Source organism: Sander lucioperca, chromosome 7 (genome assembly GCF_008315115.2).
Source record: "Sander lucioperca isolate FBNREF2018 chromosome 7, SLUC_FBN_1.2, whole genome shotgun sequence".
Taxonomy (NCBI): domain Eukaryota; kingdom Metazoa; phylum Chordata; class Actinopteri; order Perciformes; family Percidae; genus Sander; species Sander lucioperca.
In genome coordinates this window covers 1283463-1301056 of record NC_050179.1, presented here as the reverse complement: position 1 = coordinate 1301056, position 17594 = coordinate 1283463, and the positions used below count along the sequence as shown (strand labels likewise).

Sequence of the window (17594 nt, the reverse complement as noted above, 5' to 3'; positions counted from 1 at the left end):
GCGGCCACACCGCTGTGGAAGCTCCCCGAATGTCATTTATCAGAGTCTGGTTGTTACCCCTGTCCGTGGCAGTCTCATCCACTCCTATAACGGAGCTAACTGGAGCTAACCGCTAACGGAGCTAATCGTTGCTAACAGAGCCTTCAGTTCTCCGTGCCTGTAACCATTAACTGCATCTATGGACTCGAGCACGAAAAAAAACCCTTAATTTTATTAAATTGGCTGGACGAGTTTTAAATTACAACCAAGAGTTGCTTGAATGACAGAAATGTGCTCAGATAAGATCCTAATGAGGTCAACAGGACATATAGGCTAACAGTAGGGTCCCTAAACACAGATAAACACTTAGGCTACAAATGAACAATGATCTAACAAACGAGGTGAACAAGAATTTACTTTAGATAGCCCTAGTCTGATGTGATTCAACAGGAGTTAGGAGGAAATAGTGTTGAGATTAATAATAACGTCACTTTCTGTGAAGCTTGCAGATTTGTATTCTCAGAAGTTTAATAAATGCTGCTAAGTGCACTAAACTTTATTTTTTCATTGAAAGGTTTATTTGACAAAGTTTATTTGACAAAGTTTATTTTCTTCTTACCTGTTTCGTTTATTTAATATATTTTTCATACATTATTTATACAATATACAGTAGGCATATGTTTTTACATTATACATTTTTAATTGAAGTAGCCTATACAGTGTAGATTGGTGAAGTGTTCAATAAATGTTTTTGTTGAGAAATTCTGTGTATGTTAGTGTTACATTTTATCTTTCAAATAGAGGTTTAAAAACAAGCTCATATCGGCCAAAATAAATCGGCAGCATTAATCGGCCATCGGCTGACCCTGATTTCTAAAGATCGGCATCGGCCAGAGAAAAACCATATCGGTCGACCTCTACTAATTATCATCCACGTCAATCTACGTCCAATCACACCATGCCGATGTTGTCTGCATTCTTCATTCTTTCTAAACTTCACTCAGTATTAGCCTTCTGAAAATAAGTCCCCCTGAACAGTGTAGTTGAATAGCCCAATTTGGGCAATACAAATGTTGCTTTTTTCTGAAAAGGAAACCTCTCTTTTGTCAATCAAAAGTATTTCTTATCCGATTACTCGTTTAATCGATGGAATAATCAGTAGAATACTCGATTACTAAAATAATCAATAGCTGCAGCCCTGTTTCAGATTTCTCCAAATCTCCACTATTACAAAAACTATTCATAGTATCAAAACAATCATTTCATTTAGTCAGTTCATCCAACCCTGGCAAGAACTCACACAATATTAGTAGAGAGAATATTTCTTCTTTCTTTCCTAATTCCAGCCTGCCTGGTTGTTACATTCAGCAGCCGTCCACACATACTGGAATCCTGTCTGTTTGCTGAGCCTTTTCGAAGTTTAACTTTTAGCTTTGTAAGTAATACGGGGAAGAGAGGAGGTTGTTGGAATTGTACTGTAGTTTTCCATGGACTGCCAGAATAAGAAACATACCATGGGTTAGCCTTTGTGTATTGAATGTATGATCTAGTTATGAGACCTTGGAGGGTTAGTTTTTATGTCCTGGCCCAGCTGTTTATATTCCTGTCCATCATCTTTCACCTCCAAGCACACACTAGACAAAGGAATCAGTTTGAGATATTTGCTTTGTCAGGAAAAAAATAGACCCACTCTGATTGACGTGTTGAATATTGTTAGATGTACTACTACTGACCTAATTCCCATCCAGCTTTTGATTATTTAGATTTTCATTTTCCATTTAGTTTCTCCTCTGTTGCATTAAAAAAATCTGTGGAACAGGTCCTGTAGCCAGTCTGAGGTATCCTCTCCTTCTCTCCTGCATGCCTCCATTCCACAACGGTCAAGACTAATCCTTGGAGAATAGTCTGTGTTGACTGTGTTTGCCTACCGGTCTCAGATTACACTTCCTAGTTCACTGGGAAGGATGAGTGTATGAGTAACCAAATACATGCCTCCATCTCACTACACGCACTGTGTGAAATATGCAAATCAATAACAGAGATAACCAAATGTTAAAATCCATGATGATTTTTACAAGCAGTGTCAATGATAGCTGTGCTTTACAGTTTTTTGTTGCATTTTCCCTCCATCCCTTCTTGCGGTTCACTGTGTTTATGGCTGCCTAGCTGCGGTGCCTACTCCACTTTTTGTTATGAAAGGCATGAAGGTGGGAGAAGTGGCATTCGAGTTGGGATTTGAGCGGTTTCCTAAATCAAATAGCTGCGGCAAGTGCTGGCAGGCAGCTCTGATCAACCATGTTTGACACCCATTAGCAAGCCGTCTGGGCACAGGCTCAGACTCCCTCGAAGCCGTTAATAATATGAATTTCATAAGAAAGCCCTTTTGTTGTCAGTAAATATTCCCCTGACCCGTCTCAGACAGAGATCTGATGTTGACTGTGCTATTTTGCAATATGAAACCAATCCATTTGAAAATCCCCTCCCATTGTTCGAATGGGTCTAATATAGGCTACAGAAATGTAATGGGGCTCAGATTCAGTTAAAGCTTTAGTGCGTAACTTTTTGATATTAATAAATGTCTGTTACATTAAAGCCATTACCAAATGAGTTGCTAAAAGGATATTGCCACGTGGGCACTTTTCGGGAACTTTGGGAACACTTCGGAAAACCATTGTCAGTTAACACAGTTCGTCAATACATCTGCAAGTGCAAGTTAAATTTCTACCATGCAAAGCGAAAGCCATATGTCAACAACAGCCAGAAACGCCGCCGGCTTCTCTGGGCCCGAGCTCATCTGAGATGGACTGATGCAAAGTGGAAAAGTGTGCTGTGGTCTGACGAGTCCACATTTCCAATTTCCATTTTTTGGAAGTCATGGACGTCATGTCCTCCGGGCCAAAGAGGAAAAGGACGATCCAGATTTTTATCAGCGCAAAGTTCAAAAGCCAGCATCTGTACTGTTATGGGGGTGTGTTAGTGCCCACTGAATGGGTAACTTGCACATCTGTGAAGGCACCATTAATGCTGAAAGGTACATACAGGTTTTGGAGCAACATATGCTGCCATCCAAGTCTTTTTCAGGGACGTCCCTGCTAATTTCAGCAAGACAATGCCAAGCCACATTCTGCACGTGTTACAACAGTGTGGCTTCGTATTAAAAGAGTGTGGGTACTAGACTGGCCTGCCTGCAGTCCAGACCTGTCTCGCATTGAAAATGTGTGGCGCATTATGAAGCGCAAAATACAACAACGGAGACCCCGGACTGTTGAGCAACTGAAGTTGTACATCAAGCAAGAATGGGAAAGAATTCCACCTACAAAGCTTCAACAATAAGTATTCTCAGTTCCCAAACGATTATTGAGTGTTGTTAAAAGATGAAGGTGATGTAACACAGTGGTAAACATGCCCCTGTACCAGCTTTTTTTTTGAACATGTTGCAGGCAGCAAATTAAATATGAGTGAATATTTGCACAAAAAAAAAACAAAGTTTATCAGTTTGAACATTAAATATCTTCTCTATGGGCGTTTTCACACCGACAGCCTTTAGTTCAGTTGAATCGAACTAGAGTTTGTTTGCCCCGCTAGTGCGGTTCGTTTGGGCAGGTGAGAACGCGGCATTCAAACTCTGGTGCGCACTAAAAGCGGACCAAACAAGCGTACCGAGACCTGCTTGAAGAGGTGGTCTCGGTACGCTTTCAATCCAACTCTGGAGCGGTTCGTTTGTGGTGAGAACGTGATCCGTACTCGAACCGCACCAACTATATGTACTCCGCAAGTCTGAGCTAATGTCTCCTGTAGTCAGGTGTGTTTAGCAATCTGCGATGCAGCAGAGCAGCAAACTGTAGCAGCTTGCAGTGTTTCTATCACAGAAATAGACTGCAGTCAAGTTTGCTGTCCGTCACTCGTATCTCCGTGGTCAAACCAGCTGCCGCTAAAATTGGAGACAGACGCCGGCAGAGCAGAGCGAAGTCTCGGTGACCAGAGCAGATGTAGTAACGTCTCTTGCGAAACAATGTCTGATAATTTTTATGAAATGAGCTGATTTGACCACTAGACCAGAACACAGGACCTTCTTCCTGTAGTTACTTTCTTGTTCCCGCCCCTAGACATATCCGACCAATAAGAGGGCTGGACGTTCTTGCCTGATTTGTAATGACGCATTTTGGTACGCTTGGATTTTTCCAGGTGTGAAACCAAACCAAACTGACCGAGGGCAAATCGCTCCAAGTTTACTAACTCACCAACTGATTCGGACCAAAGCAAACGAACTACAGGTGTGAAAACACCCTAAGTTGTAGTGTATTCAATTGAATATAGGTTGAAAAGGATTTGCAAATCATTGTATTCTGTTTTTATTCACGTTTTACACAACGTCCCAACTTCATTGGAATAGGGGTTTGTATTTCAGTTTCTCTCTCTTTTACTCTAGTCAAAAGGTAGGTAGTAAAAACTGTCTTTACTACTATTTATGTACTGCACAGTAGAGCTATACTTTTCACAGATACCTGGAAGGTTCTCGCTTTTGACGGATGGTACTTTTAATGGTAGATAAAAAACAATTCAGATGAAAAGGGCATCATACTTGCACCGCTTTTATTTGATTTGCCTCAACTGCATAAAGCAATAAAGAGGATCCATTTTATTTGGTTTGACAGGAAAGATGAAGATGACACGTGGTAACAGTGATGAGACGGGCACAAACGGAGGATGCTGCATGCACATGTTGTCCTTTTTTAAGTCTCTGTTCACTGAATCCCAGGACATCACAGATGTGATGAATCTGACCGAGAACATGTTTTTTTTCCCAGTGCGCTGAGTATTAATGTGTCAGTCTGTTTAGCATTTAAAGTGCCCATATTATGAGAAAATCACTTTTTCTGGGATTTGGGGTGTTATGTTGTGTCTCTGGTGCTTCCACACACATACAAACTTTGAAAAAAATCCATCCATGCTGTTTAGCGTGAGATACGGTTTCTGAATGTGTCCTGCCTTCAGTCTCTGGGTGAGCTGTTCAAAATCGGCACGGCTTGTGACGTCACAAGCCGAAACGAGCAGGCTAACCGCAACCATTAGCTCGTAGCGTTAGCATGCTAACGCTAATGCTAACGCTAGCATACTAACGCTAGCATGCTACCTCGTTCTCAGTAGCAAAGCACTGCTACAACACACACAAGTTCACCATAATCTACAAAAGAACTACTTACATGTGCGCCCTCATTTAGAAGTCTCCCAGCTAATCCTGCCTTGTAACTGACCGAAGTTGTCTATGGAGCTAGCTAGCTGACATGATCTACATCTGAGCTACTGGGCATGTGCAGTGCAATCAAAGATAGTACAGAAGAAGAAGAAGAAAAGAGGTCTCACTCTGTAGCTAAAACAGAGACCAGGTGAAAAGAGGAGCTGCAGTACAACAAAAATATGGTGTTTTTTGAAAATTAAACCATGTAAACCTATTCTGGTACAACCTTAAAATACAATTATGAACCTGAAAATGAGCATAATATGGCTGCTTTAAAAGAGGACAACATGGAATTCATATGTTTATCGGCTCAGAGGCTGATCTGTTTGCTGTAGTCCGTAGTAAAATCTGCATCGGTTGTGGGAGCTAAAAATGAAGTGCTCCGCTGCACAGAGCAGGCTGACTGTCGGAAGCAGGAGGGATTCAAAAGTCAGATGGTTTGGAGACGGCCTCTGCCAGAAGGAAGTCGAGTTCCAGTCAAAAAATGTTTGTGCTCTGTGAGCTCTGAGGCTTTGTCTGCTGATGTGAATACACACACAACTGTCTGCACTCCTGTAGGCTGATCCTGTGTAGGCCCGATTATGAATAGCAGAACTGAGCTTAGTGGTTTGCATTGCGGCATAATGAACCAGTCCCTCCAGAAAAACGCGATTATGCGATCGCATAATTCAATGCATAATCAGCCAAAGTCCGCATATTTATGTGGGGGCCGCATTTTTTCAAATACGCTGCGCTTTCACCGCATAAATTGCAGATTTCCGCGCAAAATATGCGGGGCTTGCATATTTTCATAATTTGTTCTTAATAAGTTGAAAAATGTTGCGTTTACTTCACATAAGAGCAGCCATTTTCCCCTGTTGCCATGGGAACGTTATGAAGTGACGTAATTACGCGACGTGAACGTCATCGAAAAGCTGCAAACCCCGCGATGAAGCCATGATGAAACCGCAGTTTTTGCAAGTTCCCGCAATTTCATTGCATAAAATTGCATAAATATCCAGCATATTCCATCGCATTTTTTAAGAAAATGTGCCGCATAATCAATGATTTTTGCCTGCAACAATCACAAAAAAACTCCATATTTTTCTGGAAGGACTGTCTGAGGCTTTGTCTGCTGATGTGAATACACACACAACTGTCTGCACTCCTGTAGGCTGATCCTGTGTAGGCAAGATATGAATAGCAGAACTGAGCTTAGTGGTTTGCATTGGGGCATAATGAACATTTCTGGACAATACCAGGTATCAAATGGTGCAGCACAGCTATTCATTTACCTTGTTGACTAAAGCTTCTTGTGAATTATCTTTCTGTTGACATGCAGTGGTAAAGTTTGGAGTGACGATCCATTATTACTGTCATTTCAGGTAATTGTATTTCTACCAGTTTTTGATCTTCTGGTTTAGACAAACACGCTTTCTTCACTGTCTGCTGTTTATAGACTTGATTCTGGATAATAACCTCTCAGACTTGGCTTGCAGCGTTTGACCCGAGGCTCTGAATTCCCTTCTTTTGTTTACAGCGACGGTTTACAGGCAGAGACACAGTAATGAATGATGAGCGTCCCCGACAAAGCTTCAGTCCTTTTGAAATATGAATAAAAGAATACACTTCAATGCTTCAAGTCTGATGCTTTTAAGTGTGCAGGGGAAACAGCCCAAGTTTATGAATTCAATTCAATTCAATTTTATTTATAGTATCAAATCATAACAAGAGTTATCTCGAGACACTTTACAGATAGAGTAGGTCTAGAGTAGGTCTGGATGGACTTGTTTTCGTGCATTTTGCTTGCACCTTAGTTGCTATGCTCAGCTGTGCACAGGGCACAGACACACACACACACACACACACACACACACTCAGACACACACTCAGACACACACACACACACACACACACACACACACACACACAGACACACACATTTTTAGGGTTACAAATTTCAGAATAGACATAGCACATATAGGCCTAATGGACACATAGCATGATGAGACTGATGTCAGACAGAGACAGTAGTGTTTAAAGTGAACTGGGGAAAAATAAATAAAAGTACAAAGCAACAGGTATGGTGAGAATGCTAAGGATTTATCACGTAGAATTTTTTGTTAGCTTGTAATCAAACAGCCAAACATCTAACTAGGGCTGCAAGTATAATGATTATTTTCATTATCTAACACAAGTTTGACATTTTGCTTTTTAACTTTATTTGTAGGTTCTTTAGTAAAAGTACACTTTTTGGGTGTTCCTGGACATTCGAGGAAAAAAACAGTGTATATATTTAATACAATGAAAATGTACAATAAAGTTTGACATTTTTGCTTAAAGGGGCGCTATGCATTTTTGGCCATTTCTTCGCTGTTTTCTCGCTTTTTGCTCGCAGGTTTCTCTATAGAGCTCCACCTACAGCTTCGGAATAGATATTTGGCAGCTCCTATGTTTACTCGTGTCTGACTCCTCGCTCGGTTAGTCTGCCATTTCCTCTTTCTCTGTTCCTCCGACAATGCTTTCCTAGCTTTCTGCTTCTTTTTTGCCGGCTCAGCCATGACGATAGTGTGCAAAACTCCATTGCTATCTCGTTAGCCAGTTCCTGAATGGGCGTATGTGTGCAGTGCCGTGAAGTAGAGGTCGACCGATTAATCGGCCGATTTTTGGCATTTTTTTTTTTTTTACATAATCGGCATCGGCCCATATCAAGCCGATTAATAAGCAGGCGCATCTGCGGGCAGCCTAGTGTTAAAAACATGAATAGGCGACATTTTTTACAGTGCGCCCAGACCAGCTGCCTCCAGCCCCTCCCCTCGTGAATTCTTGCGCAGTGTGTCTCGCACAGTCCCTTCAGGTTCAGACGCTACCGTTAGCAGTAGCATGTTGCTGGTGTTCTTGCCTTGGGATTAACTGTGCTAATAAAACCGTACAAAACACCGCGGCCACACCGCTGTGGAAGCTCCCCGAATGTCATTTATCAGAGTCTGGTTGTTACCCCTGTCCGTGGCAGTCTCATCCACTCCTATAACGGAGCTAACTGGAGCTAACCGCTAACGGAGCTAATCGTTGCTAACAGAGTCTTCAGTCCTCCGTGCCTGTATCCATTAACTGCATCTATGGACTCGAGCACGAATAAAACCCTTAATTTTATTAAATTGGCAGGATGAGTTTTAAATTACAACTAACAACAGGAGTTAGGAGGAAATAGTGTTGAGATTAATTAATCACTTTCTGTGAAGCAGATTTGTATTCTCAGAAGTTTAATAGGCCTAAATGCTGTTAAGTGCACGAAACTTTATTTTTTCATTGAAAGGTTTATTTGACAAAGTTTATGTTCTTCTTACCTGTTTCGTTTATTTAATATATTTTTCATACATTATTTATACAATATAGCCTAGGCTACAGTATGTTTTTATATTATACATTTTTAATTGAAGTAGCCTATACAGTGTAGATTGGTGAAGTGTTCAATAAACGTTTTTGTTGAGAAATTCTGTGTATATTAGTGTTACATTTTATCTTTCAAATAGAGGTTTAAAAACAAGCTCATATCGGCCAAAATAAATCGGCAGCATTAATCGGCCATCGGCTGACCCTGATTTCTAAAGATCGGCATCGGCCAGAGAAAAACCGTATCGGTCGACCTCTACCGTGAAGCAATTCGTTACATCGCGAGACCTGATATCACATGATACTTCCTGGCGCTGAGGCCGGTGGCTCGCTGGCCGAAAGTTGCAAGGGTGGTTTTTCCGCTCACAGGCGCTACGGGGGAGCGAAACGACCATCATTCAACTCGAAAAAAAGTCATATAACCATTCCAATGACTCCGAAGCTGTTCATTTAAGGTAAAAAAACTGCATAGTTCCCCTTTAATACATGACTTAAGTGATTTATCGATTGCCAAAGTAGTTGTACATTTCCTGTCAAGTGACTAAGCTAATCAACTAACTGTTTAACATAACAATAAATTGCATGAGTGTGAAAACCAAGGCACTCATGTCACCCTGAAGAAGGCCTGTGTGCCGCAACACGTTGGTGCGATATGTTACTCTTTGCTATGCATTAGCCGCATCAATAAAGGCTTTTCAACTTTTTCTTTAACAAGAGTGCCTTGGTTTTCACACTGTTCTGATGCAATAGGATCACCCCTGCAACAAAGAGCACCTTGTTAGAGATTTTGTTAACCAATATCAAGAAGAAGCGCTCCTTTTCTCTGTCTTCTTCCCACATGACATTTAATTGATTGAATTAGCATTTTTTCTGTTTTCATTTACATGATGATGGTTGTGAACTTTTTCCTAGTTGCTGGTGTCTGAGAAATTCTTATAATTCTCTTAAAAATGGCAGTGGGTGTCCTCTGAGCTTTAGTCATTCCTGAGCTGGAGACTGACGGATGGACGAAATACTATTTCAGGACACAGACTGACACAGACACAAGCTTACAGTCAGCCCAGTCATCCCAGTTAATCAGTGCCGCTATGGCGGGTAAGCAATTTACTAAACTTGTTTACCTCAAAGCTTCTGTGTTGTTTTTTGCTGCTATGACTGCAGAAACGTGGCCTAATCTCTGGCTCTATTTTTAGATTAGAGGATGATGTAATACAACCAGTAAAAAGCAAAGGTGTGTGTGTGTGTGTGTGTGTGTGTGTGTGTGTGTGTGTGTGTGTGTGTGTGTGTGTGTGTGTGTGTGTGTGTGTGTGTACGCACACTGGGCGTAATGTGTGTAAGGCTTTGCATGCATCTGTATAAATTCTTGTGTGAATTCTGTGAATGTGTGAAATCCGGCTGCAGCCCATCCAGATGTCAGGAGATTTTGAGGGCCCGCTGAGCCAAAGCTGCTTTGATTTTTCTTCTTTTTATTATCCACTTAAAATGGTTTTGTTGGAATTTTATTATTGTAGAAAAACAAGGGAAACAGTGGCTTATTTCATACACTCCCCCCCACCACCCCCCCACCCCCCTCTCTCTCTCTCTCTCACTTGATACTATAAAAGTCAAGATGCTACTCCGGCCAGTAACGTCACCATTCTCTGCCTAACAGAAACACATGGCGCAAGATATACTGTTGATTCAGCAGCATATGTGTCTCTGCAGGAGGCTACTATTATTCAAATTATAGGCCAGCTTTATTGTTGGCAGCATTAAGCTGGGTCAGGGTGTAGGATGTCACACACACACACACACACACACACACACACACACACACACACACACACACACACACACACACACACACACACACACACACACACACAATGACACAGCATGTCAGTCGGTAGTTGCAGTTCCTTCAAAGAGCTCAAAGTGTGTTCGATGATTACTGCTAGCTTTCTCAGATGTGTCATAAAGGTTATGGTATCCTCTCATCTCCAGTGCATGGCTTTTGATGCATTGCCATAAACTGTGTGTCCTCACAGTTAAACGAATGGGGAGAGTAGTAAAGCAAGAAACTGAAGTTGGCTCTCACAAAAAAACATATGATTTCATTATGAAGTGAATCATTGCCCCTCTGAGACCATCCTTCCAACTTCCTGTTCTGTTTGATGTATCTTCTTTTTAACTGCTGTTTCATGAGGCTTTGAACAAGGAGTTTGAGATGACCTGCTTTCTTCTACTCTGCCTCATAAAACAGTCCCAACGCTGATGAATTGTGATCTCTTTGCTTTGTCTTCTGTCATTAAGTTAGAAACCGTCAGTCGGGTCAAAGAAGGGAGTGTAAGAATTAAAAGCAGAAGGCTTGTTTGGTTTTAAGATGCTTCTGTCAGGCTTTTGGGGGTTGTTAAGATTACAATGTAGACGGCTACTGACACTAATACTGTGGCCTGTTTTTGTGCAGAAAATAACCTTGAAACTGTCTTTCATCTCTGTTGGTTCGCAGCCCCCCCCCCCGCCAGCACTTGCTGCACACTAAAGAAACTGCAAGCCTGAATCTCAGTCTGCGCTGCAATCAACCGCAGCATCTCCAGTCCATGGGGTGAAAACAGGCAACAGGCTTCAGATGCCTCATAACTATTTGCGTGACGTTTATGTGTATTTGCCCTGCTTATTTTCACATAGTCATTATTATTGACTTGCGTAGCAAATGTAGGGCCATTGATTAAGTCATTTGTAATGAACAGTGGCTGTTTCCTATGACACCCAATCGATCAGAGGATCCCTATCATGTTTGTGTGATCAGCGTTGATGCCGTCATACAGATGGACCAGTGCTTGACAGTATTTTGTAGGGCTCGGGTGATATGCTTTTGTCCCTTTGATACATGGGTGTCGATTCGATTTGTATGGCGATTTTCTTTTATTGCCATTCTAGAAGTATTGCGATTCGATGGTATTGAGTATTTTGATTTTCTTTTCCTTCTTTAACAAAACCAAAAGTTGAATAAGACACTTCTAGAGACAATATATTATGAGACAATCCTAAAACCTAATTGTTTTCTAAGAAGAATGCACATCACATGTGAGTCAGTCAGTCAATTTGTCTACAGTAATCTACATTTATTTCATTTGTAAAGAAGAACATAACATGGATTTTCTGCTTCTGCTCTGTTTTGCCTGGAAATGGATGTAATGTAGCGGTACTACATAAACAGAACATATTTAGGTGAATCATTGGTAAAAAAAAAAAAAATAAATATTGATTCTGGAGGAAAATAATCAATTCTATAAATCTTTGCAAAAAAAAAATCATGAATATACAATTTTCAATTTTTCCCCCAGCCCTTGTATTTTGCATATAAGCTACTAAAATAATACTACGCACATACATTAACCACAGACCACAACTGCCGCAGGTGCAGATGGACCTTCCAGCTTGTTCCATAGAGGAAATGTTGTAGCAGGGTAGCTACAGTAAATGCTTGTGTTGGAAGAGGTCCTTTCCGTCCTTTCCTTCAGCCCTGTTACTGACTGACTGAGGCAGAGCCAAACCCAGAGCCTGCTGTTTTCACTGCGGTGAAGAGTTGGCAGTGTGTGAAAAGGAGGCCAGCTGACCTCTGTACCTGCCTCCCTTGGACTGGGACTACATTGGTCTTCATGAACCAGCTCAACATCCTGGACAGAGGATTACAAAGCTCAAGCTTTTCTTAGAGAAAAAAGCTGACAGTGTAATTCTTCATATGTGTTCCCCGGGATTTCAGTTACCGAGTCCTGTCTTCACCTGATTGGTGACTCTGTCCCAAACATACATGTTTAACCTCTCTATTTTTGATCTGTTGATGATGTTTTACATTAATCTGTACTGTAAATGAAAGTCTTTAATCAGATTTAACTGATTTTTCACACACATACTGTATTTAATCTACATTTTGGGAAACATTTCTTTCCTGCAAAGGGTTAGATGATAAGATTGATGTCACTCTGATATTGGTACAGTAAATATCAAGCTAGAGCCAGGAGACAGTTAGCTTAACTTAGCATACAGACTGAAAGCAGGGGAAAACAGCTAGCCTGGCTCTGTCCAAAGGTAACATAATTTGCCTACCAGCAGCTCTAAAGGTCACAAATTAACATGTTATATCTTGTTTGTTTAGTCTGGACAAAATCTGAGACAATAACATGTATTGGTGAGCTTTAAAGGAACTAGTAGGCAGATTTTGTTACTTGTTTTTGGTCTTTATACTAAACTAAGCTGACAGTCTCCTGCCAGTGGCTTGCTGTTATGATATAAGAATGTGAAGTGTGTTTCCCAAAATGTCAAACTGTTCCTGTTCATTTAATGCTCAGTTTCTTTGCCTAATTGACGCCTATTCTTGGGATAGTTTTTCTACGTGTTGAATTGCAGAGAGTTACGTATCCTATTTGCTGAGCCATTGTGAACCTCTAACAAGCAAAGCAAGTTTCTGCACCGTTGCCCTGGGGAGCTAATGCAAACCAGAGCCACTGCTTGGCTGAAAACGTATTATTCAGCAAATAGACTGGATCAAATAAGGTTTTTTTTTCTGCAGTCATCGTTACCACTATTGTCCTAGCACTTTGCGGCATTTCTTTCTTTCTCCATTGTCTTCTTTTTACTGAAGTGTAAAAAGGAGATTGCACTGAAGTTGAGTAACACTGACCTTTTTAAAGGCTGCTCATGCTGCTAAATACTAGAGCCCGACCGATAAAGGATTTTTAAGGCCGATATCGATACAAATATTTGGTGATTTGAAAATCCGACATTCCGATATATAGGCCGATTTATATTTAAAAAAAAAAAAAAATCCAGAAACGCGTAACAAAACATAAACAGATTTCCCTAACATTAGTTATTTGTAGTTATTTATTAGTCCTCAATAAAATAATATGATAATGCAGTTTAAAAATGAAGGGTGTTTTGTCCGTTTTTATTTGATTTTTTTAAATATTCATTTATCGGCCATTATTAATGCCAATACCGATAGTTTGGAAAATGCCTAATATCGGCCGGCCGATATATCTGTCAGGCTCTACTAAATACAGTCAGCGGTTAAAAACAAAGAGCCTATCAAGACATTCCAGTCATGACAGCTGAACCATAGACGCCAAACAACATGAATGATCTCGCCCCCCTATGGGTGAAAACGCAGAACACGTAAAGTTGGACTGCTCCATGTCACAGAAGGTAAACAAAAGTCGCAAAAGTCAACTCTCACTCAGTATCTACACAGAAAGCTAAAGCAAATGAGTGGATAAAACTATCTGGCTTCTTGAAACATTGTTCTATTGCCAATTAATTTGCTTTAATGCCTAGGATTTTGTTTTGTTTCATAGTGTTTTGGGATGAACTTGCTATTTCCTGTGTCTGGAGTCTGTCTGGAGTGACGTACCACAATCACATGTCTATATGCCCTGAGTGTTTCCTGTTTGGCTTTGTGTGGGTTCGGTGCCCTTCCTGTGTCCGGCAGCCTCATTTCTAGACAGATAAGAGGTTAGTTGAGGTTATGTCGCTGCAGAAGAATGACAGTGATACTTAAATGACCTGGTCTTTATCCTCAATTGCTGCTTTGATTGTTTGACCGTCCAGCCGTCATACGTATGATTGCATATTTAAAGAAGATAAGGGCCGATTTTGCTTAAAGGGCGCCAGAAGAGGCTAGTAGACGTAGGCAATCTCAACTTGGTTCCTTGCATCTAATTAAAGCTTCTGTTTCTGTTGGATTGGACAGTGTGGATATTATTCGAGCATTCGGAAGCTGTAGTCTCATAAGTTTAGCTTTTTCTGCATTGTCTTCTATGATTCACTGACCTTTCTATCTCTCCCTCTCACGGACAGAATGAAGATGCTTGAGGCTGGGAGTTAGAGCGCTCCACCCTATAGAGCGTGTTCCAGGGCTGGGGCTGGATCCAGAGACCCCTGCCTGGGGGGTGAAGGGCCCTCACAGCCCTGTGTGAGCCTGGACTATGGGGGATGGAGGCGCAGGTGCAACTGGAGGAGATGGGGTGAACAAGTCCCATGTCCTGTTCGACAAATTTGTCCAGGGGACCACGTGTAAGGGCACGCTCAAGGCCTTCCAGGAGCTGTGTGACCACCTGGAAGTCAAGCCCGGCGAGTACAGGATCTTCTATCACAAGCTCAAGTCCAAACTCAACTACTGGAAGGCCAAGGCGCTCTGGGCAAAGTTAGACAAAAGGGCCTGCCATAAGGAGTACAAAAAGGGCCGTGCCTGTGCCAACTCAAAGGTAAGCCTGGATCATTAAAAACGGTATGCTTCATTTAAGGACGTCTTTGCCTTTTGTTGGCTTCAGTTCAGCGAGAGCTAAAATTTGATCCTCGATGTTAAGGGATCATGTAATGTGAGGCTCATGTTTACCAGCCAGACCGGTGTGTGATTGCTTTATGTGAAAGAACGCTTTCACTTTTGGAAATTTAATTTGTCACCTCCTCTGGTTTGCAGTGTATACAACCCCAAAATAAGGGTTGAGAGTGATAAAACTGCTGTATTATTTTCGTTAAAAAATTGAATTGACAACTGTTTAGTTGAAAGACTAGTGGCGCTTTGAGCTCTGATTGATAAATACAGTTCACTAAAGTACTAACTAACAAATACAATTTCCTTTGGGATGAATAGAGTTCTACCTTACATCTTACCTTAAAGATGAAATATCTACCTTTTCAAATATGCACCATATTTTTCTCGCAAGCCAATCAGAGCAGACTGGGCTTTTCAGGAGGGGGCTTAAAGAGACAGGAGCGTTTCAGACAGAGGGTGAATACAGGTATTCAGACAGACGATATGAGAAAAATTGTTTTTTTGTAGCATTAAAGCATGTAGACATGTTCTCATAGAAACCCAAAGTACATAACCTGAAGCGCCAGATGATTTGTAAACACAGAACCATCTGAGAAGTCGTCATTGGAAACTGACAGGCAAAAAGGGCAGGCACAAAAAAAAACTGGCATGTGATTGGATCTGTCTATCACGTCCACCATTGTTGTTTTGAACGAACAATCGCGGCCGATATATATACACACACACACACACACACACACACACACCTAAACCACGCCTGTAGCTGCCAGTAGCTCCTCACCGGACCCTGATTGGTTAGGTCCGCTGCTGTTTGGACAGGGCTCGACAGTGTGAGCATTTCACTTGCATGTGCGACTAAATATACATGTAGATGTGTGCGAACTGTAAAATGTGTTTAGGAGCATGTGTGCGAATAATCTAACGTTAGAGTAATTTTTTTTTTGTATTTACAGTTTTTTTGCAGATGCGGCCAGTTGCTCCCATGTTCTTTGCTACATTTTAGTTAAATTTATAGCACATGATATACGTAGCACGTTTCAGAGGAAGTGTAACCAAACTGCTGCAGCTTTCGGCTGTTGAAGTGAGCCTGCAACTGCAGCGAGCTTTGTCTGCGTGGGATTTTGAAAAGTCTGACCACACAGTTGCGACCACTTTATCAGCATCGCTATCCCTGTTAACTAAACAAGCCGCAGAGGCGACGTCTCTCTGCTGCACCCCGTACACGAAAGCCGCCTGCAAATTATCTGTGGTAAAACCGCCATTGTTTTCCTGTGGGGAAAACACAAAACAAAGACAAGAAAATATTTAGTGTGGTGACCACACATTTCTGCCTGATTGGACTGCTAATCTCTCGGTCGAATTGCATTGTCTCTCTCTCTCTCTCTCTCTCTCTCTCTCTTTCTGCTTATCTTAGCTCATCAACTATTGCCTTAATAGACTTTTATTCCCCTCTCATTGTTTACCTCATATTATTTGGCAGATGCTTTTGTCCAAAGCGAGTTAAAATGAGTGCATTCATGCAACTCTAAAGGAACAGGACTGGAGGTGCAACCCTCCCAAATAAACAACTACAAGCATGTTAGAGAGCTACGGTGCTTTTTTACTTACTTCTGCGTCTCTCTGTGTGTAGTGTCTGATCATTGGTGCGGGACCATGCGGCCTACGCACAGCCATCGAGCTGGCTTTCCTGGGGGCCAAAGTGGTGCTGTTGGAAAAGAGAGATGCCTTCTCTAGGAACAATGTGCTGCACCTCTGGCCCTTCACCATCCAGGACCTCAGGGGCCTCGGGGCCAAAAAGTTCTACGGAAAGTTTTGTGCTGGTGCTATCGATCATATCAGTGAGTACACTTGACATGTTTTGCTCTACTGTGCTTACTAATTTTCTGTATATTTCTTTTTTTCCTCTAAGTAATTTGATGTGTTTGGAAGATGATTTTTTGTGGGTTTTGTAGTTCATTCAAATTTTCTTTCCTTCTCTGTATTGTATTGCAGGTATTCGTCAGCTTCAGTTAATTCTTCTGAAAGTGGCACTCCTGCTGGGCATTGAGATCCATGTCAATGTAGAGTTCAAGGGTCTTATTGAGCCCCCACAAGATCAAGAGACTGAAAGTAAGTGACTCAGACTGCTGAAGGACAAGTCGAACAAGAATGAATGAAGGCAGAAACGTGTCAGAGAACTATCTGTCAGAGGCTCTAAGCTGGCTCTGTTGATGCATAGCTGTCTGATTACACATGCGGTGTTTTCTCAGGGATAGGCTGGAGGGCTGAGGTCCACCCCAGGACACACCCTGTCAATGAGCTGGAGTTTGATGTCATCATCGGAGCAGACGGAAGGAGGAACACACTACCAGGCAAGTCCGCCTGTACCGACTGGGAGAAATGCAGTTTTTTTTCCTTGACTAAATGAGGCAAAGCACAAACAGCACTATTTGTTTTCTCTAAGCTGACTTTGACTTTCGTCAGAGCGATTATGATCTCACTTGTGTACAGCCGTGGTCGGGTGCCTGTCCAAAGAGTATTTCTCACGGCTCTCCCAGCCGAGCCGAATAGCAATTGTTGAATTGGCTGTCTGTTTTCCTCTACGAGCGTTGAGGCCTCACACACACAGCCACACTGGCAACGGGAACCCCTGTGGAGTAGAGTACCGTGACCCCTCTCTGTATTACTGACTGCTGCATCAATGAAGGG

The 17594-nt window shown here is 41.8% G+C and overlaps 1 protein-coding gene across 37 annotated transcripts in view; it reads left to right on the top strand.

Annotated features, from left to right (window-relative positions):
- The window catches only part of mical3a (microtubule associated monooxygenase, calponin and LIM domain containing 3a), a 121313-nt gene that overhangs the window by 42720 nt on the left and 60999 nt on the right, over positions 1-17594 (top strand). For all 37 annotated transcript variants that reach the window (XM_036003447.1, XM_036003446.1, XM_036003443.1 and 34 more), the window contains exons 2-5: positions 14429-14835; positions 16537-16744; positions 16899-17015; positions 17156-17257. In XM_036003447.1, the coding sequence (XP_035859340.1) occupies positions 14557-14835; positions 16537-16744; positions 16899-17015; positions 17156-17257 (706 nt within the window). In that variant the 5' untranslated portion in view covers positions 14429-14556. The remainder of the gene's footprint in view (positions 1-14428; positions 14836-16536; positions 16745-16898; positions 17016-17155; positions 17258-17594) is intronic.